The sequence below is a fragment of the Morone saxatilis genome, unplaced genomic scaffold (assembly GCF_004916995.1).
Source record: "Morone saxatilis isolate NCDOM2014 unplaced genomic scaffold, NCSU_SB_2.0 Contig7, whole genome shotgun sequence".
NCBI classification, from domain to species: Eukaryota; Metazoa; Chordata; class Actinopteri; family Moronidae; genus Morone; species Morone saxatilis.
In genome coordinates, this window is record NW_023340246.1 from 10,805,900 (window position 1) to 10,828,091 (window position 22,192).

The 22,192-nt window shown below is 39.6% G+C and overlaps 3 protein-coding genes and 1 long non-coding RNA gene across 6 annotated transcripts in view; 1 reads left to right on the forward strand and 3 right to left on the reverse strand.

Moving 5' to 3' along the window:
- Positions 1-4,377, reverse strand: part of eif2b4 (eukaryotic translation initiation factor 2B, subunit 4 delta) — a 5,809-nt gene extending 1,432 nt beyond the window's left edge. The window contains exons 1-10 of one of the 3 annotated variants that reach the window (XM_035678636.1): positions 4,266-4,377; positions 3,764-3,801; positions 3,461-3,641; positions 3,097-3,306; positions 2,919-3,001; positions 2,445-2,471; positions 1,801-1,892; positions 1,552-1,666; positions 389-465; positions 117-219 (exon numbers count right to left, since the gene is read on the reverse strand). In XM_035678636.1, coding sequence (XP_035534529.1) covers positions 117-219; positions 389-465; positions 1,552-1,666; positions 1,801-1,892; positions 2,445-2,471; positions 2,919-3,001; positions 3,097-3,306; positions 3,461-3,641; positions 3,764-3,801; positions 4,266-4,287 — 948 coding nt within the window. In that variant the 5' untranslated portion in view covers positions 4,288-4,377. Of the gene's footprint in view, positions 1-116; positions 220-388; positions 466-1,551; positions 1,667-1,800; positions 1,893-2,438; positions 2,472-2,918; positions 3,002-3,096; positions 3,307-3,460; positions 3,642-3,763; positions 3,802-4,265 lie in introns of all 3 variants that reach the window. The other 2 variants (XM_035678635.1, XM_035678637.1) reach the window with 2 other exon arrangements.
- Positions 4,378-6,058: 1,681 nt separating this feature from the next.
- On the reverse strand, positions 6,059-8,750 carry LOC118340580. The gene is made up of 2 exons (XR_004797379.1): positions 7,802-8,750; positions 6,059-6,496 (listed from the first exon to the last, which is right to left on the reverse strand). It is a non-coding gene; the product is annotated as an uncharacterized LOC118340580 (long non-coding RNA).
- Positions 8,751-16,657: 7,907 nt separating this feature from the next.
- nme6 (NME/NM23 nucleoside diphosphate kinase 6) lies at positions 16,658-21,577 on the forward strand. Its single transcript, XM_035679315.1, is given in 8 exon segments — positions 16,658-16,897; positions 17,137-17,232; positions 18,638-18,651; positions 18,653-18,698; positions 18,700-18,745; positions 19,023-19,062; positions 19,595-19,755; positions 20,602-21,577. Coding segments are annotated over 7 exon segments (552 nt in total). The 5' UTR covers positions 16,658-16,897; positions 17,137-17,139; the 3' UTR covers positions 20,754-21,577.
- Positions 21,578-21,688: 111 nt separating this feature from the next.
- The window catches only part of baalcb (BAALC binder of MAP3K1 and KLF4 b), a 4,970-nt gene continuing 4,466 nt past the window's right edge, over positions 21,689-22,192 (reverse strand). Inside the window, exon 5 of the mRNA XM_035679316.1 lies at positions 21,689-21,956. Within this exon, the coding sequence (XP_035535209.1) occupies positions 21,792-21,956 (165 nt within the window). The 3' untranslated portion in view covers positions 21,689-21,791. The remainder of the gene's footprint in view (positions 21,957-22,192) is intronic.

Consider the following 22,192-nt stretch of genomic DNA (forward strand, 5'->3'; position numbering starts at 1 on the left):
GGGGGGGGGGGGGACTGTGAATCTGTAACATTAAGTCTATTGTATCAATAAAATGTTAGCTACAACAAGTTTATGAGCTCTGGATCAATTATGAGAAAAACAAGTGTGACAATAACCTCTTCTTCTTTGCACTGACTAGGAATATTGGAGATCTCTTTCTTGATATATTTGATTGCATTACCCATGCTGGCTGACAGAGGGCGACACTGATTCAAAAAACTGCAAGAGAAATAAGATAAAAGGAATCATTTTATGTTTAACTCAATTTTAACAGTTCATTTATTACATTTATGAAGTGATAAATTAAGATAGCAGTTAGTAGTAAAACTTAAAGTGATTAGGCTAAACTAGTGAAGATACAAGACTAAAATTGGAACACTTTTTGTACCTGATATAAGGCTTCAGCTTGTTGACCAAGTCTCTAGATAGCTCCTCATTTGGAGGTGTAGTATAGTCCCTTATAACCTGAGGAGAAAAAAAACAATGATGTCAACTTCACGCTAGATATAGTGGGACTGTTGGCTGCTGGAAAGCTGAGATGCATTAATGGGTGGACAGCCAGGAGCTAAACATTACTTGAAAAGCTGGAAGCTGAACAGCGTTGCTGGATTAACTTTGTACGAAGACTGTCTTTTAGCTGAAGGATCATGAAGAGTTGAAATAATAGCAAAGGAATAAACGGGGCAAAATATAGTTTAAGCAATCACAATTTTTTTAAATGAGGGTTAAGCTACACGTAAAGATTATTATTTTGAAAATCCAGCCTACTCCAGCCTGCTTTACCAACCATCAATTATTATTACAGTTTAGTGAATCCATCCTCAGTTTAGACAGGTGTATCAAGACAAGTTAACAGAGAAAATAACGTATATATACGAAAGCTAAAACACAAAAGTAATATTGCAACATTTAAAACTATGTGGTGTGTCCAATATCTGTTGACATCTCGCACTTTTATTGGTCCAAAGCAGGGGTTTTCAAAGTGGGAGGTGCCCCAACAGTTTCAGGGGAGACTCAGAGACTAGAGCTAGATAAAGGGTTTTTAACAAACACATTTTTTAAAATTAGATCTCAAAGGGCGCCCGGTTAGCTCAGTGNNTGCAGCGGCCCAGGGTTCGAATCCAACATGTGGCCCTTTGCTGCGTGTCATCCTCTCTCTGCCCCCTTTCCTGTCTGTCTTCAGCTGTCTCTATAATAAAGGCAATAAAAGCCCAAAAAATATACTGAGTCACAAAAAAAATAATTAGATATCAAAAAGCAACCATGCTGTAGGATTGCTTAAATATCTTCAAATTGATTAAGGAGAAAGTTCTGGAAAATTATACAGTTTTTCTTTTTTACCTTGAATCCTCCCTGTTTTGTATTTACAGGGTAGTTGTTGGATGTCTATGGGATCAAGCAGCTGCTACAGGATCCCACAGACATACAGGTATTGAACTAAGCTAAAGGCAGGTACGTTGTTCTAAGCTTTGAGGGAGGGGAGTCCCACAGTCTCACACTTTGAAAATCCTCAGGCTAAAGCACTCAGACTTAATAGTCTGTGCTCTGTACCTGTTTGAAGGCATGCAGCAGGGCGACAGAGCGAGCATTGGACCCTGCCACAATGCCCTGTGAATACTGGAGACCCAGTCGAACAATAGCAGGATGAATCACTGTGGAGGGAATGCTGCAACAGATAAAAAGAGTGAGATATAGAGATATAAGGTGAAATAAGAGATTAAGACATATTATCGGTACTACATATATCTTTTCAGACAATACCCACAACCTACTGTACTATATGGTATTCTGTCAGTTTACCTGAGTTGCTGTGTTAGAGGGGCTTTGCGACTGTACTGGTGGAGATGAGAAAACAGGCTGACTTTATAGCCGTAGTCTGACCGGAGTGGGATCTGAAATAAAGCAGATCAGAGTCCACTGCCATCAACCCCAGTAATTCAGAAGGTTACAACTGAGATCACGAGGTTACCACACAGTAACAGCACAGCCTCTGCACAATAAACAAACAGCTAACATCTGTGAGTAAAAGTCTGTGGACCAAAGAAAGGAACAAATATATAGAGCCAAATGTACATTACCAATGAAAGGCTACTCTCAAATAAAATCCACAGACATGTTCATGTTTAACTTTGTCAACAGAACTTTTATCATGTGTAGTTATGGTGTAAATACTCCCCAAACACAAACAGAAAAGTATGGAGTACAACCATACACCCGCACGGCAAACTTGTTGTAGGTAAACACAAAGAACAAAAAGAAACAATGAACATCTTGTCAAACAAACACATCCCACCGACACACCGCCTCCTGTCTCAATGGACCAAGCAGTTTGCATCCCTAACTCTTCAGTGTAGGAGCGGTGTTGGAGTACGATAACAGTTACATGTTAGCCAACAAAACTAGACAAATGTCAATGGCACACATTTAGAGAGTCAGACCTTGACCTTTGTAGCAGCATTGTATTCTGGTGTCTGAAAGAAATGTTACGTACAATCACATGCGGTTATCGCTCATGGTTATGTGAGGTTGCAGAGAATGACAGAACATGATTAACACGGTTGTTTTTTTAACACCTGTCCTTGCTGTAAATAGCCGAACTTTAGACGCGCTTTATAGTTAAGTTATATATCAAAACACATTATTTAGGATGTTATTTATTATTATCAATGTGAATTATTACTCATTTTAGCCATTCAGATTGATGAGAGTCACCAACACGCCTTGATTCATCTGTTCCTTACTTGTATTTTCTCATTTCAAGGTGTTTATAATGAATGCATTTATAGTTCTTGTGCTCAAGCTTTCCCAATAAATGCTAACACAGGGTGCTCACAACATTTGTGACGGGCAGTTTATGCTTATTATGTCCTGAAATCAGAAACAGCATGCACAAAAGATGACACATAACGGTAGCCAACCTGCTGTCTTTCCAATTTCTTTGCCAGTTTCTTCAAAACCTCCGGGTTGTCCACCTGGATATGTTCTGAGAGCCTCTTCACCACTGAAAACACATGAAAGGTGTGACTTTCTCCACGGTGTACAATGTCTAATCTCAGATGGTCACTACTGGTGCTGACCTCCAGGATACTACAGTACCTGGCTGCAGCTCACTAGGCGGCGCTTTAGGTTTGCCCGGAGCGGCCTGCTGTCCCCCCTCTCCCTTCTTGCCCTGTTTGGAGGCCCTCTCAGCCTCTTGCCGAGCTCTCCTCTCCGCTTTCATCTCCGCTTTACTCTTAGCTGGCTTGTCTGCCGGGGCAGGAGTTTCTGAGGCAGGCACAGGAACCAGAGGAGGCACTGCTGAAGGAGCTGAGGGAGACGCAACAGTCTTAATTACAGTAATGCATCACAGTTAGAAACATTTACCAAATCCCAGATTTGTCGGCTAAAAAGTTGATACAAACGATGCTTTATGTGACATATTTCAATGACTCCAACTACAACACCACCATGTCGTATGCACCTTTTTGTGTTATGGGTTGCGTTGGGGGCTGAGAAGCTGGAGAAGCTGCACTAACAGCCTTCTTCTCTTTCTCACTTTCCTGTGAGGCCTTCTCATCTTTTTTCTCTTTGCTTTTCTTCTGCTGTTTCTTCTCTTTCCTCAGCCGCTGCTTCTCCTCTTTGGTCAGCTCTTTGCCTTCAGTCTGTCGAGCGAATATGTCAAGAACAGGGGGGGGGGGGTCAAAGAAAACGTTACAAATCAAAAGCCTTAAACATGCAGCCTTATGTAGGAATGTGACAAAAAAAGCCAACATAACACACAAACCTTTGCTCGCTCAACATCACCCTTCTTAACAGGTCCTTCTGTGAAAGCAACCAAAAAAACAGGATGATTTTATGTATTTATTTGTTTGTGAATCGGGCTGTAATGACAGAGCCAGCCTTCAGTTGTGGTGATGCTGTTCGCTGCCCTGTGTGTCACTCGGTTTGCATCATGCTAACGACACCAGCAGCACAGCCGATGGGCTACCAGCACCTGCGCCGCACCACGACCGCTTAAAGCCACCATTTTAAGTCGTTCTGTTAATGTATTAAACTACTCGAAAAGATGATGCAATAACGTCGCGATGACTGCCGTTAAACTACTCTGTGTAGCACCGTTAGCAGCAGCAGCATAAAGGGATTAAACTCCCGACACGAGCCGAACCCAAAGACCATGAAACACCAGTTGTGAGCGCAAGGCATGTTGTCGCTGCGCCCACAGAGAAAGTTCTCAAAATACCTGGACACTGTGATAATGTCCAGCTGTTACTCACTACCACACTCACCTGTCTCTCCACTGTCAGCCATGTTTACGGTGCTGCTTCACTTCCTCTGCTGCTGCACAAACTACCGGCCCGGAATATGTATGTCGCCCCCTTGTGGAGGAAGGTAGTGCTGCTTTAAATGAATGTGATTTAATGAGCTTCTTACTCAAGTGTATAGATATTTTAACAGTGGCTATTTTGAACATTAAATAGTAGGGTGAACACAGGCGTTGATATTAATTAAGGTTATTTTCCATTCAGGTCAAACAGAGTCATGGTGCTGCATTACATGGAACATAATCTTAATTAGTGTCATTAGTAACACCCATGTTAACCCGACTAATTCACATCAAAATGGCATCGGCGTATTGCATTCACTTGAAAAATTATTCTGCTCTGTTTTGATCAATTAATGAGATACATCTAGCACAACTCACCAGCCCTGGTGAGCGAGCTACAGCCCGGGCCCATGGCCTGGCTTCTGTGTCTCCTTGGCTTTTACCCCTAGTACTCCACTGGAGAACCAGAGAGAAGGAGGGAGGTCGATGTGATCTATGCCCACAGCCGGGTGCCTGTTCTCAGCTGTCCTCCCATGTGGCTGAGAGATGGTCCTGGGCATGCAGAGTGTGCTGGACGTATTGCTTTAATTTAACATTTTCATGAAAAATGATCTCAGAATTTTGAGATAATAAGTTATTAATTCAGAAAAGGAAAGCAGACTTTTTTTTTCTCCAATTGAATGGATACAAAATACAGTTTATTACTCTAAACAAGTAACACATGGGAGAGTAACCAATTTTTAATGTAAATTTGGGGGGATTTTCTTACATCCTTGTATTTCACTTTATAATGAGTGAATGTGTAGATGGGTGTTAAATATTGGTATCAAACCTCAGACTTTAATAGGAACATTTCCAAAAATCTGGTACATAATGCCCTGAAACACAAAATATCACAGAACATAATCATTATTGCTGTAGAAATTTCTATGGATGCCTTTTTGTGGTTCTTTCTGCTAACACACCCTCAATGTGTCAGATTTTGGACTGATGTGTAATTTGATGGATTTTGTTTGCATGATGTAAAATAAAATTAAACAAACAATCAAGCAAATAAATAAAAGACTATGAAATACCTGTATTAGGAGATTTTGAGTATAATCTGTGCATGTATGGTTCCAAAATAAATCACATTTTTTGCATTTTGTACTGTGTGTGCTTGTTACATTTATGCAATGAGGTGCACATCTGAAAAGGATTCATATACTGCTGAAGATGACACTGCAATTTATAACTAAATAAGTTTTCCATTACAACATAATTTTAGGTTTCTTTTTTCTTTTTACAAAATATATTAAGCAAATTCTCAGTTACACATTAAGCAATTCCATTTTCAGCACACTCATAATTATTTTCTCTGCAACCTCTTTGAATAAAGGACAAAGACTACATCTCTAACAGGGTGGACAAAAGTCATTATAACCTAATTAAAACATTATAGGTAAAGTGTCATTGAGTCCTTTTTGGTGGTGGTGTTTTTTAATGAATGTGGTTTTTGTGCATACCGTATGAATCACTGAGCTTTTGGTATTGCATAATGACTACTCATTATACTGTTATCAGGGTAATACTTGGAAGAACAATTAGCCCACTTACACATTTTATACCAGAGTATAATCAAAAATAAGAAAAATGCTACACTCACCCAGTTTAATATGGGCTTATATAAAGAGATGTGACTCTGTGAATATGTCCTTTACAATTGTTTAGATTTCTAAAAATGTGTAAGACATTCAGAAGAAATTTAACACTGTATATTGTCAGCAATATTTTTATTAACATCCATTGTCATACAGGAAACAACCAACAACAAACCACTGAAGAAAAGAAACTATCTATCTGTCTATCATTGTTAACCGACTACCACCTCCAAAATATACAGCATACACCACAACGCCACTGTGTCTTTGATTCCACGCTGGTGTCTGCTGACTGAATTCACGACGCAGTAGCTGGTTGAAGGGGACCAAACCTCACAGAAACACCTGACTTGGTTCCGTTTGACCAGCCACAGCAAGGTGTGTTGCTTCAGCCTCAAGAGGCAGAGTGAGAGGGAGGGCAGGAGGGGGGAGAGGAAGGGTTACAGGGGTAGAGGACATAGAAAATAAGGAAAATGAGGGACGAGAAAGAGCAGAAATAGAGGGTGGGCTTCATCTCCAAGCAGTCAGGCCGTCATGTCCTCTTCAGCCTTACCTGGAGGAACACAGAAAGGAAAAAGATCAGCACTAATGACATATCCTTACACCATATCCATGTTACCAAGCAGATAGTTCCTATTTAGAGGTTTGGGAACCCTGACAGCCGGTGACATCGCCCTATTTCCTTCCAAATCCAGCCTACAGGAGCGACCCTTCACCCTCAGTGACAGCTCCACATCTCTGCCCTCCCTCCCCTCTTCCTGTGGTTGCTATAATGGGTGACAGCTGTGGTCTGTCAATCCTCCTTAACTGTCAGCCATTGGGGCAGGGCAGGAATTTTTCAAGAAGTCCCTGAGACCCGATCAGCAGATCCCTGGGAGTAATGCTAACTGCACACGTGCCTGAGCTGAAGGAGAGGGAACAGGCCTTTCACCTGTTGTCCTGCCATGTGTACATACACACACACTCACACGCATACATACACACACTCACATGCTAATGATCCCTGACATCCCCCTCCCATCTCATAAAACAGACAAAGGCAGCACTCAGACAATGCTGAATGAATCTCCATCTTTGTTAAATAGACAATAAATTCAGAAATGTCTCTTCTTCCCAGTGTGGTTGGTGCTCAAGTCCCCTTGAAACCACACACTTCCTTACATTCCATAAGTGGTGTATTAATATGGGGATATAAGGAAGCATGTCCTCACAAGGGGCAACAACTGGATTCACTGCTCCTCGGACACAAAGCACCCTTTCATAGTCACAGTTGCAGAGTAGCAGGAACAACCCGGCTTAACAATGGTTAACTGTGACAGAGCGAGCGAAGGAAGACACGTGATAGCGGCTTCGATCATCTGCGCCACAGACATGTTAGAAATTTAAAAGTTTAGGGTAATAAAGAGGGAAATTTCAAGTTTAATTTTTGTTTTAAAGTGTGACTTATTTGAGGCCCATTCTGCTTTTTCTTTCTGACAAACAAGTAAAAAGTAAGACCTTCCAATAGTAAAAGAAAACTGTTAACTGTTTTGTTTGTCCCTGACAACAAGTATTAGAAAAATGTAAGATTAATACTGCTAAATACCAGCCCATGCAGCTCTTTGATGGGTAATGCCAATGTGATGATGCTCAACTCCCTTGTGTTTAAATAACTCTGGAGGGCGAGGCAAATTCTGACTTTCCAACAGACAAAGGTCACAATCTGCTTTCTTTCCTTTACTTCATGCCATACCAATCATTGATCCCAACAATTGTGTACAAATATCCTATATTAGAACAGAAATGATAAGAAATGTTTAAAGGGAGCATATTTCAAACAAATTTAAGCTTAAATGCATTAAAAATCTTTTTTACTCACCTTCAGTGAAATGTGTTGTGCCTCCTCTTGTGTTCTTCTTGTGCTGAGTAGCTGGTGTTGAGCTTGAGGCCACACTTGGTTCAGCCGGCATCTCCTACACTGTCTAGTGGTGACTTCCGTGAAAAATTTAACCACTTGCTATGTCAACCAGCTCCGAACCAAATGGCCATTTGAAAGACTTGCCCTTTCACTTTGATTGGAGTGTGACGGCTCCTCTGAGAGACACATGTCAAGTCACCAAATTTCCTGATTCTTTCCTGTATTACACCTCAGCTTCCCGCTCACCTGACAGAGGTGTCAGGCTCCGACATGGAGCTCTGTGTCTATCGTAAACTTGCAGAAAACATTTAACAACTGGTTTGACACCTGATTTTACTCACACAGTGCTGCAAATGAAAGAAACTGAGGACAAAAGTCTACAACATCCTAATCTAGAAGATTTGTTAAAACCTTGTGAACCTAGAGAACCTAGATGCCCATTTGCTGAAGTCAAATCTGAAACTTTTATATTAACTAACAAAAGGAAAAGCTACCAGATAAATCTCAGACCAACCTTTTCCCTGAAGTTGCCCTTTCCACCCATTAAAAGCACAAACTCATTTCAAACTACCCCTCAGCTTCCTGAGAACCAGTCCCCAACTTCATCCTGCCCCTCTCCTTTCTTCGCCTCAGCTATCCTGCGATCAACCATCCTCCTCCATATCTGGCCGGTGGATTGTGCCCACTACAGGCCTTGCAGATCGGCCTTTTCTATCCCGCCAGGAGTGCCCCCCTCCAAAGCGGCCTCCCACCTGTTGGTGTCCTTTAGAAGCCCGGGCCTCTCCTGCGCCTCCTGTCCGGCCCAATCAGGGCCCTGACAGGGGGGAGCCAGCCTGTGAAATCACACCTCTCAGCTGTTCACACTGGGCTCGAGACACCCTACACCCCTGCCGTTCCTCTGTTCAGCCCCCACCCCACCCTGCCTCTATTTTACACCGAATGTCAATGGCTCCATTTTTGAGAAAAAAAGAAAAAGGGAGAAAGAGAGGGATACAGAGAAACAAGGAAGCAACTGCACGATGGGCGTGTTTTATTGGGTTTGGGGGTCCAGTCAGAACAGCAGGCCACGAGTCACAGCTGAAGCCAAGGTTGAGTTTCATCCCAGTTTGGTTCCTGGGCTTCACTTTAGTTTCATTGTATCATTTACAGTATAGGAAAAAGTGACGTTCACTGTTGTCAAAGCATTTAGTTGCCTCTGACAAAAGCCGTTTTTATGTGATGACATGATGTTTTAAGGTGATTACCTTTGCGAGGAAGCCGCAGTCAACCAAACGTGGTAAATCCTTTGATAAACTGTAATGTAAACTTCTGTTAATGAAGCACAGTCGATGATATGTGAGGAGTGTGAATGAGTTATACGGGGCTTCTTGTGGCACCATAAAAACGAAGCAATAAATTCTCCAGTAGCCACAAGGTGACCATCCTGCCGCCATGACACTTACAAAACAACACCGAATGTAACATAGGCCGCATTTATGTGGAGGGAAAAATAAAAATAAATAGTTGAAAATGTAAAAAAAAAAAAATCAATCATCTTAAAGAGCAAGTTACCATTTGAAGTGTTACAACAGTTTCTTATCAGCCATCATCAACCATTTACCCAGTAAGCATCAGCATCATTTGATTCATCAAACTTGCTGTTATTATTTTCTAAATAATCGTATAGAATCTATAGATCCTTATATGACTGTTTTAAAGCATCTGTGTGACCACAAAGCGGCCAATACTGTAGAGGCAAACAGGCTCGAGCTCAGGGGTTCATTTTCCTCTGCTGCAAGCACAAGCCGCTCCACTAAGGTCAACACCTGTGTTCTAAAATCAGCGCTGGGGTTGGGTGTGATAGGAACCCGGGCCTCATTCACAGAAAGCTCGAGCTCCGAGAGGGGGGCTTATATTGAAACCTAATAGTCTCGCTATTTTCGAGGCACTCGCCGTCCACAAATAGCCACCCCATCGCATCTTTGTAGCTCCCGTTTTCTCTCCGCCACAGGATGTTGTCTAAATTCGACAGTTGTTCAATATTTCCCATGGCCCCAAGCCAGGGTGTATCACAAATGCAACATTTCCACTAATGTCAGCTATGCGCCAAGGCCTTGCCAGATATATCTGGGCACTAGGAATATCAGATAACTTTTGTTGTTGAGTGGATTCTTGGTCTCTCACACCGGACACAATGGTTAAGACACAAACATAATCCTGCGGTTCCTCTTAACTGGACAGCTGATCACTGTCATATACTGAATCACAGACTGAGGATTTGCCAACAAACAGACTCTCATCTAATCATCTGCTTCTCTTTCATCATGTGGCATCATGCAAAAGATCTCATCTTACTCTCAGATTTTTTTTCCATCTGTCAACCCCTCTTCTGTTTTATTTATCTGAGCTCCAACCATCAGTCTGGCAATCATTTATATATCTAATAAATCCCATGAAACTTTTCACAAAACATGTTTATTATCCGATGCATGATTCAATGTGGGATTTCATTTTAAGTTCATCGAGTCATTTTTTAAGAACAATTAAGCCAAAATGGGAAGAAGACAGCGCCAGAGCTCAGCGGTTGTGTTGCATGTTAACTACAAATTGGGTCAGTGAGGTTATTTTTAACCCGTGTTCACATACCGGGGCCCCCGTTTGCTAATCACTTTGTTCCCCTCTGTCATACCCATCTACCACGCTGCCAATGTCCCACTGCTTCTGGGGAGGTCACAACACACTTTTCTTGGCAGGAGGAAATTAGTTCCCTCGGGACAGCAGGTAGGAGTTAGAGCTGACTAACCCCAGAGCAGTTTCTTCAACAGTGGATGGCATGGATTTCTATTGGTATAAATAAACCGGCAGCTGACACCAGATCAGCTCCTGCACAAGCACAGGATGGGACAACCTCATAGGTTAACCCCCTGGTCTTTAGAGGAAACTCTCTGCAGGACGTGCAGAGTTAAAAAACATCTCCTGTCTCATTTGATGTTTTTGTTCTGTAAAAGTATGAATGAAGAACATGTTTTGATATACTATGTTACAAGTAAAAGTCATTCAAAAATTGTACTTAAGTAAAAGTTCAACAGTGTAAGCATCAAAATATACCAAAAGTACAAGTACTCATCATGCATTTCATAGTAATGTTTATTATAGTACACTCAGTTATCACTATCAGTATTGAAGCTGGTTAAGATGGGGCTAATTTGAATACTTTATATACTGTTAGGTAGCCTAATCCATAATAATATATGATAATACATTTTTTCATTTATATTTTCAATTAATTATCTGAATTTGCTAAATAACTACAGCTATGAAATAAAGTAAAAAGTACAAGTGAAATGTAGTGGAGTAGAAGTATAAAGTAGCATAAAATGGCAACACTAAAGTACCTCAAAATTGTACTTAAGTACAGTACTTGAATAAATGTGCGTAGTTACTTTGCACCCTAGTCAGATTAAGGCGGTGGGGATGACGATGCTCCAATGAGAAACCAGCATGTAAAAGTCAACTGTTTGATCCTGACAAAGATAAGACAGTGCCATGTTGCTGACTCATTACGTGGTCTGACATTAATGCTGCCACTCTCTGTCCTTCCCTGGGCACACCAGTTGCCAGGGCTGAGGTTGACACAGCTGTTGCAGGGAGCCTGGTCCCGTGTGGTGGAGCAATGGAGCAGATAGGTCAAAGGTCACCGGCATTTAGGCTAAAAGAAAGAACAGGTGATGGAGAGGTGAAGGCAACTCACTCCTGTGATACACCGAGGGGACAGATGGATTTAGTCGGATGCTTTGAGGTCATTAGAACTGAGAATGAAGGATTGCAAACATGACTTAATATAATGATACAGTGCAGGCTCTATTTAGTGGTTTGGTTACAATCTAATACACAATTTGTTTCTTTCCACCTATAACAATGTAAAAAATCTACCAAACCAAAGAACTCTTAAGATATAGTTGAATAAATTGTTATTTTGACCACATTGGTTACATCAGGGTATTAATAACTGGTGGAAGTCATTAAACAAAAGGTGGTCACCCTTGATTTTAAAGTTTCATTCATTTCTAGATTTCTAGAAATATGGCACCCTAATTAAGAGGCTTGGATCTGTTACTAAAGCCCCAAAAGGTGTCATGGCAGGAAGCACATGCCTGACTTTTCTCACCAACCAACGAATTAGGACATAAAAGGATTCTGGGTGTTGTCCCCCATTAAATGGCCTTGTTGTAATGATCAGGCGGCCTCTGAGTGACCTGGTGACAGGTGAGCTACAATGTGGTAGATCAGTGTACACCAGTGTAGGGTAAACCTGGGTAAGCAGACTTACTCTTGTAAAGCTGCATTTGCCGTTACTGGCCCAAGTCTGATATGTCATCATTCTCCACCATTAATGTAGGGAAAATTAGTTTCGTTTGGGTAAACATAGGCTAAGCGATACAATTTCAAGGTCAGCATAATAAACTAATGAACCATTTCTCTTGGTAATGAGTAGGCTAAATGCATACAATGTAAAGTGACTGAATACAAGCTACTGAAAACAAAGCAACAAGCAACAATGCAGGGAAGACAGCAATGAGCAAATGAATAAATTAACCATTGACATTGATATAGTGCAATAAGGATGAAGGGGTGAAAGGTCTTAATTGGTGTAAACACATGAGGCCGCTGAGTGAATGAACTTGAACATTACGACTTAGTGAAATCACCTTTATTGTTAATGGACTATACACATCTAACCACTGTATGTATTATTTTCTCACAAATGAGTTAAAAATGGGTTTAAAATGTATGTATATGTGGTTGTTGTTGAAGCCCTGTTATAAGTCCAGTTTAATTATAAAGCCCTAAACTGCTTTAACATTCTCAAAGGACTTTGCAGGCACACAAACAAGGACAACACTTACAGTATTGTTTTAATGTATTGGAATTCAGCATTTTATCTAAAACACTGGTGGTTTGTTCATAAATCCCTTACATCATAGTGGAAATTGAACTCTATGCACAAATAAGTTTATCACTACAGTATAAACATTAAGACATAATAACTGACTAGTTTCAGTGCAAACAAAGACAGAAAGAACAGAACGTAACTTTCACCATATAACCCTGTGTATCATTTTACCTGTTTATCAATATGATTGCATAATATGGATACTTCAATATAATTATGCAGTAAAAATCATTTTCAAGGATGTGATGCAGTAGATTAATAGTAATAGTGGTGAAAAAAAAGTTTTTAATTTCCAGAGGAATTAATATTAGATTATCTGTAGTTGCATATCATATCATATCATTTTAAGGAATTTAGGAAACTATGGGAGCAGTAAAATAAAGTGTTACCAAATACACATTAGATTTGTACACAGGCAGTAAGTACAAAAAATGCCATGTATAATGTAGTAAACCAACACAGCAGGCTACATTAGTCACTTTCTAACATCGCTATCTTCTCTTATTCCCAGACCTCCTCTTATACAGTATCAACACATATATTTCTGTTTTATATCATATAGCTCCAACGTTTCTCTTTCACTGTGGTTCCTGGTGGATGAATGAATGGAAAAGACTATGGACACCCAAGTGGGCTGACAGGGGGTCGTCAGTCAGCTGTCCACCAAAAGGAAACGACAACTGCAGGAGAGGCAGCAGCAGCAGCAGCAACAGCAGCAGCAGCAGGGACACCGAGATGAAACAGAGATGGGGTTTATGGCGGACAGAGAGTGGGGGGATCCGCTGAATCAGCCGCCCAGCTGAGGATGTTTAAAGAAAGAGTCAGCAGTGATCGACGGTGGTCTCTGTTCTGTCCAACTCTGTCTGCCATCCATCCTTAACCCTGATCATGATGTTTAAACAATACCTCATCTACTTTAAGTCTTTATAATCTCCCAAATAAGCTACTTACATCATCAAAAGAGAAAGAAAGCATCAAAGATCACTCATTTTGAGTTCCTAAATGTGTTTCTGAACACGGAAACTTCCTTCAGCTGTGTGATGAATGAGGTAGAGATCATTTTGCACTCATGACTGGGTGACTGAGTTCATCAGTTCCACGAAAGAGACATTTACCCTCTAAACTTCTCACGTTTCCTTTTAAACAGTTAAATTATCCAGTATTTAACAAAAGCGGTAAACTAAAACAGATTTGTGCAGCAGGAATTATTTTTTTGCTTCTTTCCTCGCACTTTAATCATCTCATGACCCAGAGTTATCTTCTGACCCTTTGGAGGGGCCTGACCCCTAGGTTGTGAACCACTGGACTAAACTGTATGTAAAGTCATTAAAACTAACCCTCGACCAACTACGACAGTAAAATGCTTTTTACACATTCATGTAAGTCACAAAGGTCTATTTTCTACATAACAAGTACTTGTATTTTTAATATTGTAAAAGTCCATTTAACTAATGATACTTGTGTACTTACTTGTAACTGAGTATTTTTACATTGTGGTATTACTTTTACTTAAAGCCCCTACAAGGAACTTTCATAAGTGGTAGTGTTTCCATCACCTCGTTTCAGGGGAATCCGACCCCGTGGTAGGCATTAAGAATAACTACATAGAAATGAATGACAGATTAATCACTCGGCCGATTATCTAGCATTTGAGATCATTGGCATCAGCAGATGTCTGTGCTCATGAGGCTGATGCAGAAAGAAAAATCTTACATCAACAGGTAGCCTTGTCAGATATGCTGCTGTGGAACCACATCAGAGGTCCCCATTGTGAATTTTGGGAAGGTGGTGAAAACTCTCATACATTCATCCCGCTGTTCACATATGCCTAAATTTCCTATAGAACAGAATTATACATGACTTTTCTTTGTTTTGATATCGACCATTGGCAGCCCTGCTCTCTAAATATTAGCATCAGACACTGAAAAACCCATATTGGTCGACCACTTACAGAAATAGCCAGTCTTCTCACTTTATAGGTCTGTCTATGGGTTTGTGTATAGGTCATATAGAGGCATCAGTTTTAAACTCACAACCAGTTAAAAACTCCTTGTAGTATGTTTAAGTAAATCTGAGGGGACTTAGTACTAGGTTTATATATACTGTAAGTACGTAGGTTTGTATGTTATATCCTCAGAGATTTGCTCCATCCAACCCCTCACCCACCCAACACCTCCTCTCGTACTCTCCATCCCCCTCATGGGTGGTAACAGCTGTGGTGTCACCCCAAGTCACATGACATGGGCAGGTGGGAGAAACCTATGTGGGACATCCATCCCCCCTTTCTTCCCTCCTATTCTCTCTCTCTCTCTGAATGTCAACCCCTACACACACACACACACACACACACACAACCTCCTCTTTTCAAGGGTGTGGCCATTTTGCATTGCTGGAATGTGCTCCGTGTTTGTAACTCATACTGGATGTCTGATCTCCCACATTGATGAAATTCCACGGACAAAAATCTCCCGCACTCCAGCCTCTGCTTCATGCCAGCTACTACAGAGCATCTATGCATTATTAATCCACCCATAATCTAAACCTCACAGTCCTATGTTTTAAAGATGTTTTGCTTCATAAGGGTACAGCTGTGAGGCTCTGGGTAATCTCACCTTTCTCAATGAGACAAGTTAAGGAGATTGTGATTCTTTAATTTTAATGTATTTAATATTTAAAGAGGAATTAAATTCACTTTTATTCAAGTTTAATAGTCCACAAACTGCGACACATTTTTGAACCAAGCAAGAAAATAAAAGTTTTATTTGATGAGAGGGGCAGGATTATTCAATCATTTGAGAAAGTTTTATTGGTTTAAACCTTTATTCTTCATCCTACTGATACTCAGTTACATGGCCGCTGTGTTTACACTGTTTAAGATGAGGTATTAGGGAGTTGTGAAACAAACAGAGCATCCTCCATCATTTATGATGAAAGCATGGTCATGAAACAATGCATACTAATGTATTAATTTTTTTATTTATTTAACAGTGATAATAAAAACTATCATCAGCAGTCTTTTAGAGATAATAAAGCCATTTCCTGATGTGAACTGTGACATGGCAACGGTGGGCAGCACAAGTCCTACTAGTGTCATTGTGCAAGGCACTGAATCCCATTTAGCTTCAGCGGTGCTGCTTTGAAGGGACCCGTTCCCTGTGGAACAAGGAAACCAGAAACTGAATTTACTCATCTTTTTATTTCCAATGTAAAGAGAGATTTGTCCTAAAGAATATGAGCTGGGAACAAACCTTATAAATATAGTTTGTGAAACAATTATGTAATCAATTACATTAAATTATTACATTTATAAAGTATGTGTGACAACCTTGTGAGCCATCAGAATATCTGACTGAATCATGATAAACATTGATTTATAAGCTCAACATAAACAGGTTCTTCCAATCACAGAAGCTCAAGAGCGGCACTCAAGCTAAGATCACTCCTGGTTGTCACATGTTCAAGTCTTCTTAATCATCTCAGACCCACATTTATCTTTTGACCCTTTGGAGGGGTTTGACCCCTAGGTTGGGAACTGCTACACTAAACTATAAAACAACTACTACAGTAAAATGCTTTTTACACATTCATGTCTAATCTATTTTAAAATGTAAGTCACAAAGGTCTATTTTCTACAAAACAAGTACTTTTACTTTTAATATTTTAAGCAAACAAATTGATACTTGTAATTGAGTATTTTTACATTGTAGTATAACTTTTACATAAACCCCTACAAGGAACTCTCATTTTGTGTCTTCTTGCTCTGTGTGTGGTAAGAAATATGTTTTAATCTTTGTAAATATGAACTGAGCTGAGTAAAAGAACTAATGGGTTGCTTTAAGTTTTTATTTGGAGTCGCTGTAGGAACACAATGTGCTGGTTCCGTTTCTGGGGACAGTATTTACTAGCGGACTGACCGGTGCGAGATATCATTCAGCAATTTTACATCTAAAATCCAGCAAATATAACAGTTTGTAGTTAAATAAACCAAATTAAAATGACATGTTCTTGTAGAAACGGAGTAGAGACTTAATATTAAAGCAGTTTATATTTGCGACAACATGGCGACGCCCGGTGCGAGCTGTCTTCTTTAAAGTGACCTGTAATTGAAACTAATCACACCAGAGGTTTGTATCTGGAACTAATACTGCTGGAAATATGTATGAGTCCAAACAACTGCTTCAGCAGCGAAGGTCGCATCTTTTCTGCTCTTGTTGTTCACACTGAATGAATTATTTGTAGGTTTAAGGATTTACAATTAGTTCGCTTGAAGCTGTGTACCAAGGTGTATCTCCGCAGCTCACTGTGGACACTGCTGCACACGATGAGGGGTTGATTTCTTTATTCTGTCTTTATTTTCTATCAGATAATGATACTAACAGCTCGTCGCCTGTCCAAAGTGCTGCAGCTCACCCTGGCGGTCATCAAACCAGACGCTGTAGCTCATCCTGTCATGTTAGAGGTGAGCTCTCACTGTTACTGTCTGTTATTGTTATACCAAATCTAACTTCTTCAGAGTATTGTGACATCCATGAGACTGTGACCCAACTTATTAAGGTACTCTACTCCCCTTCACTGTATATAGTGTATATATTTTATATTTTTATTATATTTTATTGTATTTTGTTCTTTCTTTGCACCACATATTTTTCCTGCTGTGCCAAATTTCCCCTACATGGGATCAATAAAGGAACATCTTGTGCTTTAAAGGGCTGTTGCTGTCGTGAGCAGTGATGCCAGATAAAGAGTAAACACTTACTTTACTGAAGCAGTTCAGTTTTTGGATTTTGGATTCAGTTATTGTTGCAGGGAGAAGAAAATAAAATCTTATCTTGGTTTCTCCTTTCTCAAAATAAGTAGTTAGACGATAGATATCTGCCTGCCTTTTTTATATGGGCACAACAAAAGCAAAAGAGCAAAATGTACACATACACGACCACCAACAGTCCACTAAACATACATATTATATTGTACAATCTTTTTGACTGAATTGAAACATTTGAAGTTATTTCCCAGAGATTTCCACTATTGGACTTACTGAAATACAGTGTGAATAATAATAAGTTGAGGCGCTTTGTGCCTTATTGAACTTCATTCATCCTGAGGGAAACTGTTGTGCAGCAGTTGCAGTGCAAAGTAGGAAAGATATATATAGATATCCAAAATATAAACAAGGTTAAGGATAATAAGTTACCCATATCTTAAGTAGCCCGTTCACTGACATGGCCTAAGCCTGCTACACTCTCACTTTAATTCAAACAGTAAAGAAGAAACTCCATTTGCTGTCTTGATAGATTTACAAGCCCTGAGGCCTCAAAGTCCTGAAAGCTGCTGCAATCGTGAAATATTCCATTAGTGAAAGGTCCCATTTCACAGCCAAATAAATTGGACCGGTTTACGTCTGTTGTCATCTTAATAAAGAGCAGAAGAATGACCTTTTGTATCAGAATATTGTCTTAAAGTATCATCCCTCTGGCAGGTCTTATTCCAGTAGATGATACAATAACACTGAAATGCATGCCCTTTTCCCTATATATGTATATGTGTGTGTATATATATATATACTTATATATATTATACAACACACACACACACACAACACACACAACACACACACACAACATGACAAATGCAGATTCTTTCATACTCGACAAAAGGGGACATTGAATGCATTGATTAAAATTAACACCTGTGGGGAATGGGGGAGCGGGTTCCAGAGACCAGGAGTTTGTGTTTGCTTCTTTAATGTCACCCATTTGTAGCTTAATTGATATCATCAACTAAGAGGTAGTATATGAGTATAGTATATATATATAGTAGTATATATTGGCCCACAATAATGTAAAAATATTTTTCTTCTCTGTAAGGCTCTTCACCAGAATCCTGGACAACAACTTTGGCATCGTTAGATGCCAAAAGATCGCTTGGTGTGGGAGGAGCGCAGGACTCTGAGAAGTTCTACGCTGAACATTCAGGTGTGAACACAACTCATATGTGTTTATTTTAACGAACCAAGTTTTGCTGTAGTGACTCTATCTGACCTCATCTGAGTCAGTAGCCTATTTTTAGCAGACGTGTGTAGGTTAAGACAAGTGATTCATTCCTCACTGTATTACTAGAGCTACAACACTTTGAGAGGGAGAGAGAAACAGCCTCTTATGGTTAGTTGGATAATTAAAAATTAAAAAAATATTTAAGACTTGCACTGATATCCTAAAACTCTGTCTAACTTGCTTTTGTTTTGCTTCTTAGGGCGATTCTTCTACCAAAGACTTGTTGAATTCATGTCAAGGTAAGCTGAAATCACATGGCATTGAACGACTGATTGAGGCTTTTATGCATTTGGGTATGTTGTTTTCTGTCTGACTCATTTAAAATGGAATAACAGAGACATTTTCATACCACATAACCCAAGACAAGTCCATTTTATACAGCCCAGAATTACAAATCATAATTTGCCTCAAGGGGAAAATCACAATTTGGTGACAAAGTGCCCCTCAATAAATCATTTTCTGAAATGTCACAACAAGAGTTTCAATTATCAGCGGACCGCCGTGTTAAGCTCCCCTGAAGCAATTGTCTGAGAATCAAAATCCAGCCTGTTCACAATAGCTCCATATGTCCCCACTGGATTGCAAAAGGTTTTTATAATCACGTTGTCATTTTTGTCTCCTCACAGCAGTCAATCTGCAGTTGCTACAGCAACCGTTCTTTGAATGCTGTCAGTGACAGAAAAGCACCCAGTGTTTAAAAGGAAATGTCTGTAGCAGCCACACAGAGCAGAATATGGTTGAATGGTCATATTGTTGACTTCCTTCCCACAGTGGTCCGATGCGAGCGTACATTTTGGCCAGAGAGGACGCCATACGTCACTGGAGGGAACTGATGGGACCGACCAAAGTGTTCAGAGCCAGATACACCTCGCCTGCTTCCATCAGAGCCCAGTTTGGACTCACAGACACACGAAACACAACTCATGGCTCAGGTAGGAAGTAGCAAGTAGCAGATTTACATCGTGTCCTACACAGCCATGCATTATCACAAGAACTGTCAAATCACATACTGCAGGTTTAGCTTTAGCATACAATTACTGTAAGAGTGTGATCAAAGGGAACAAATAACTACATATAGACTTTATTCTTAAGGAAAGTTGCATTGCAAAATATTTGAATAAATATATTATTTTTTTCTACCATAGTGCATCGTAAAATACTTAATATTTGTATTAAGTTTAAAAAATGTCCACACAATCATTCTTTCTAATATTTTATTCAGTAATAAACTGTAGCAGTTTTAAAGCCCCATGGATTTACATTACAGCAATGCCAATTCTCACAAGTCCTATTATTAAACAGTACATCCATTGTCACATATCTTAGAAGTATCATGACAAATCTAGATATTTGAGGATTTATATTAGGATGGCATTGACAGATCACTGAGGCTGTGTCCAAACCATTCCGTTAACTATATAATGCCCTACTATATTAATACACTGCCATTTTATTTGTGTTTTAATTTAAGTGTGAAATTTATGCTCTAGATAGAGTGGAACGAAAATGCACTGTACATGACATGTTCACTGCTTTCTGCAACTGAGTTTGATATATAAAAAAACCTGTAAATAAAAAAATAAAATGTAATAAAAGTAATTAAATACATTTACTACTGACTATAGAGTAGCAAATAAAAAAAGTAAAACATATAGGGTTTAGTGAAGGTTTGAACGAGGGAGTGACTCTGGACACAGCCACACATTTAGAAACCTTGTACTTCCATTGCCAAGCTTTAAGATTTATGCCGAGTGAAACTGTCATCATTTTCTCTCCAGATTCGGTTGAGTCGGCACAAAGAGAAATCCATTTCTTCTTCCCAGACTTCTGTGCGGAGGAGTGGATGGAGAAGGAAGAGCCATCGTTCAGATCAGGAGATATAAATTACGACCATCAGAAACAGATCCACACACTTTCAACGCAAAGCTGACCCCAGAACTGCTGTTACAGTCCCCGCAGCACCACTTAGAAACTCTGCAATTAATCATCAATTGTTCCAAAATGAATGCTGCCAGAGAAGATGCTACAAGCTATATATGATGTATAATGTGTGAGGATCCCAGAGAAGTGCATGTTTCATGTTTATTTTTGTCACCACAGTTCGTCAAAGTGCCAACATGTTTATCCCGTGTTTTTGTCATTTAAACTAAGATATACAGCTCTTTATGAAGTCATTTCAAACAAGGACCATAAATATTTTTAATTTATTGTCATTAGAAAACACAATCGACTAGATAAGAAAATGTAACTGTATTGTACAAAACAACACGATGTAGTTAGACAGTTGTCTACATTGTCATCACAAACTCCTGCCTTCACTAGCAATAGTGCAATCATCACAATCCGTTTCACTTTCCTGAGCCATACAGATTTTTAACACAGCAGCAACCACATGTTCTGTATCAATGTCGAATAACAAAACTATATATTTATAATTTGTGAATATTCCTATTTGTTAACATTCGTATGTAAAATAATACTGTATTAGGCGCACACATGTATGTATCCTCAAAAGCACCTTAAAATTGTGTTAATATGCTTTTTAGGTTCTTGTTCACTTAAGGAATTTGAAATGTGCCATTGAAACAGGCTGTCTGCTGTATACTATGATTTTTTTCTATGCACTGTAAAATGTCATATCTCGTGTTTTCTTTGACCAACAGACGGGTTTTACATGTCAGTGTCTTTGATGTGTCAAAGTACAGTAAAATATTGTAACAGGCACCATAGAAATACATCTTACAATATTAAATACAACACAGCCAGAGTATTTTTTTTTAAAGAAAACGAGCCATGTTTTCAATATGACTAAATGGTACAGCTCAAAGTCTCAGAGCAAAGTCACACATCTTTCTTGGGCCTTCATTAGCTGTCAGAGCTGAAAGATTCTTTCCCACAGAAACAATGAGTTCACTGATTGAACAGTTATCTTTTTATTTTTCTTTGGCTCCTTCCAGTCTCCCTGTAGTCAGGTGTTTTGGGTGGCCACCTGTTTGAGGCTTTCCACTGGTTTCATAACCTCATAGGTGGTGAGGGACTTCTTCACTTTTCCATTCTTATCCACCTGATGGATGCTCTGTGTCACTGTGATGGTCACCTGCTTGGTCGACATCCGATTGTCATGCCATTTTGTCTGATAATGATGAAGAATGAAAGACGGGGAATAACATAAATAACAATAGTAACCTTGTTCTTAAATGTGGTTAGATTGCATTAAAGGGGGGAATTGGAGTCACATAATGGCACTTTAAAATCGAATCAGAAATTATGAGAACGTTGCCAGACAGCGATTATATCGTGATCGATTAATCTGCCGATTATATTCGCAATAATTGGTTTTGTCTTTAAAATGTCAAATACAGACATGGT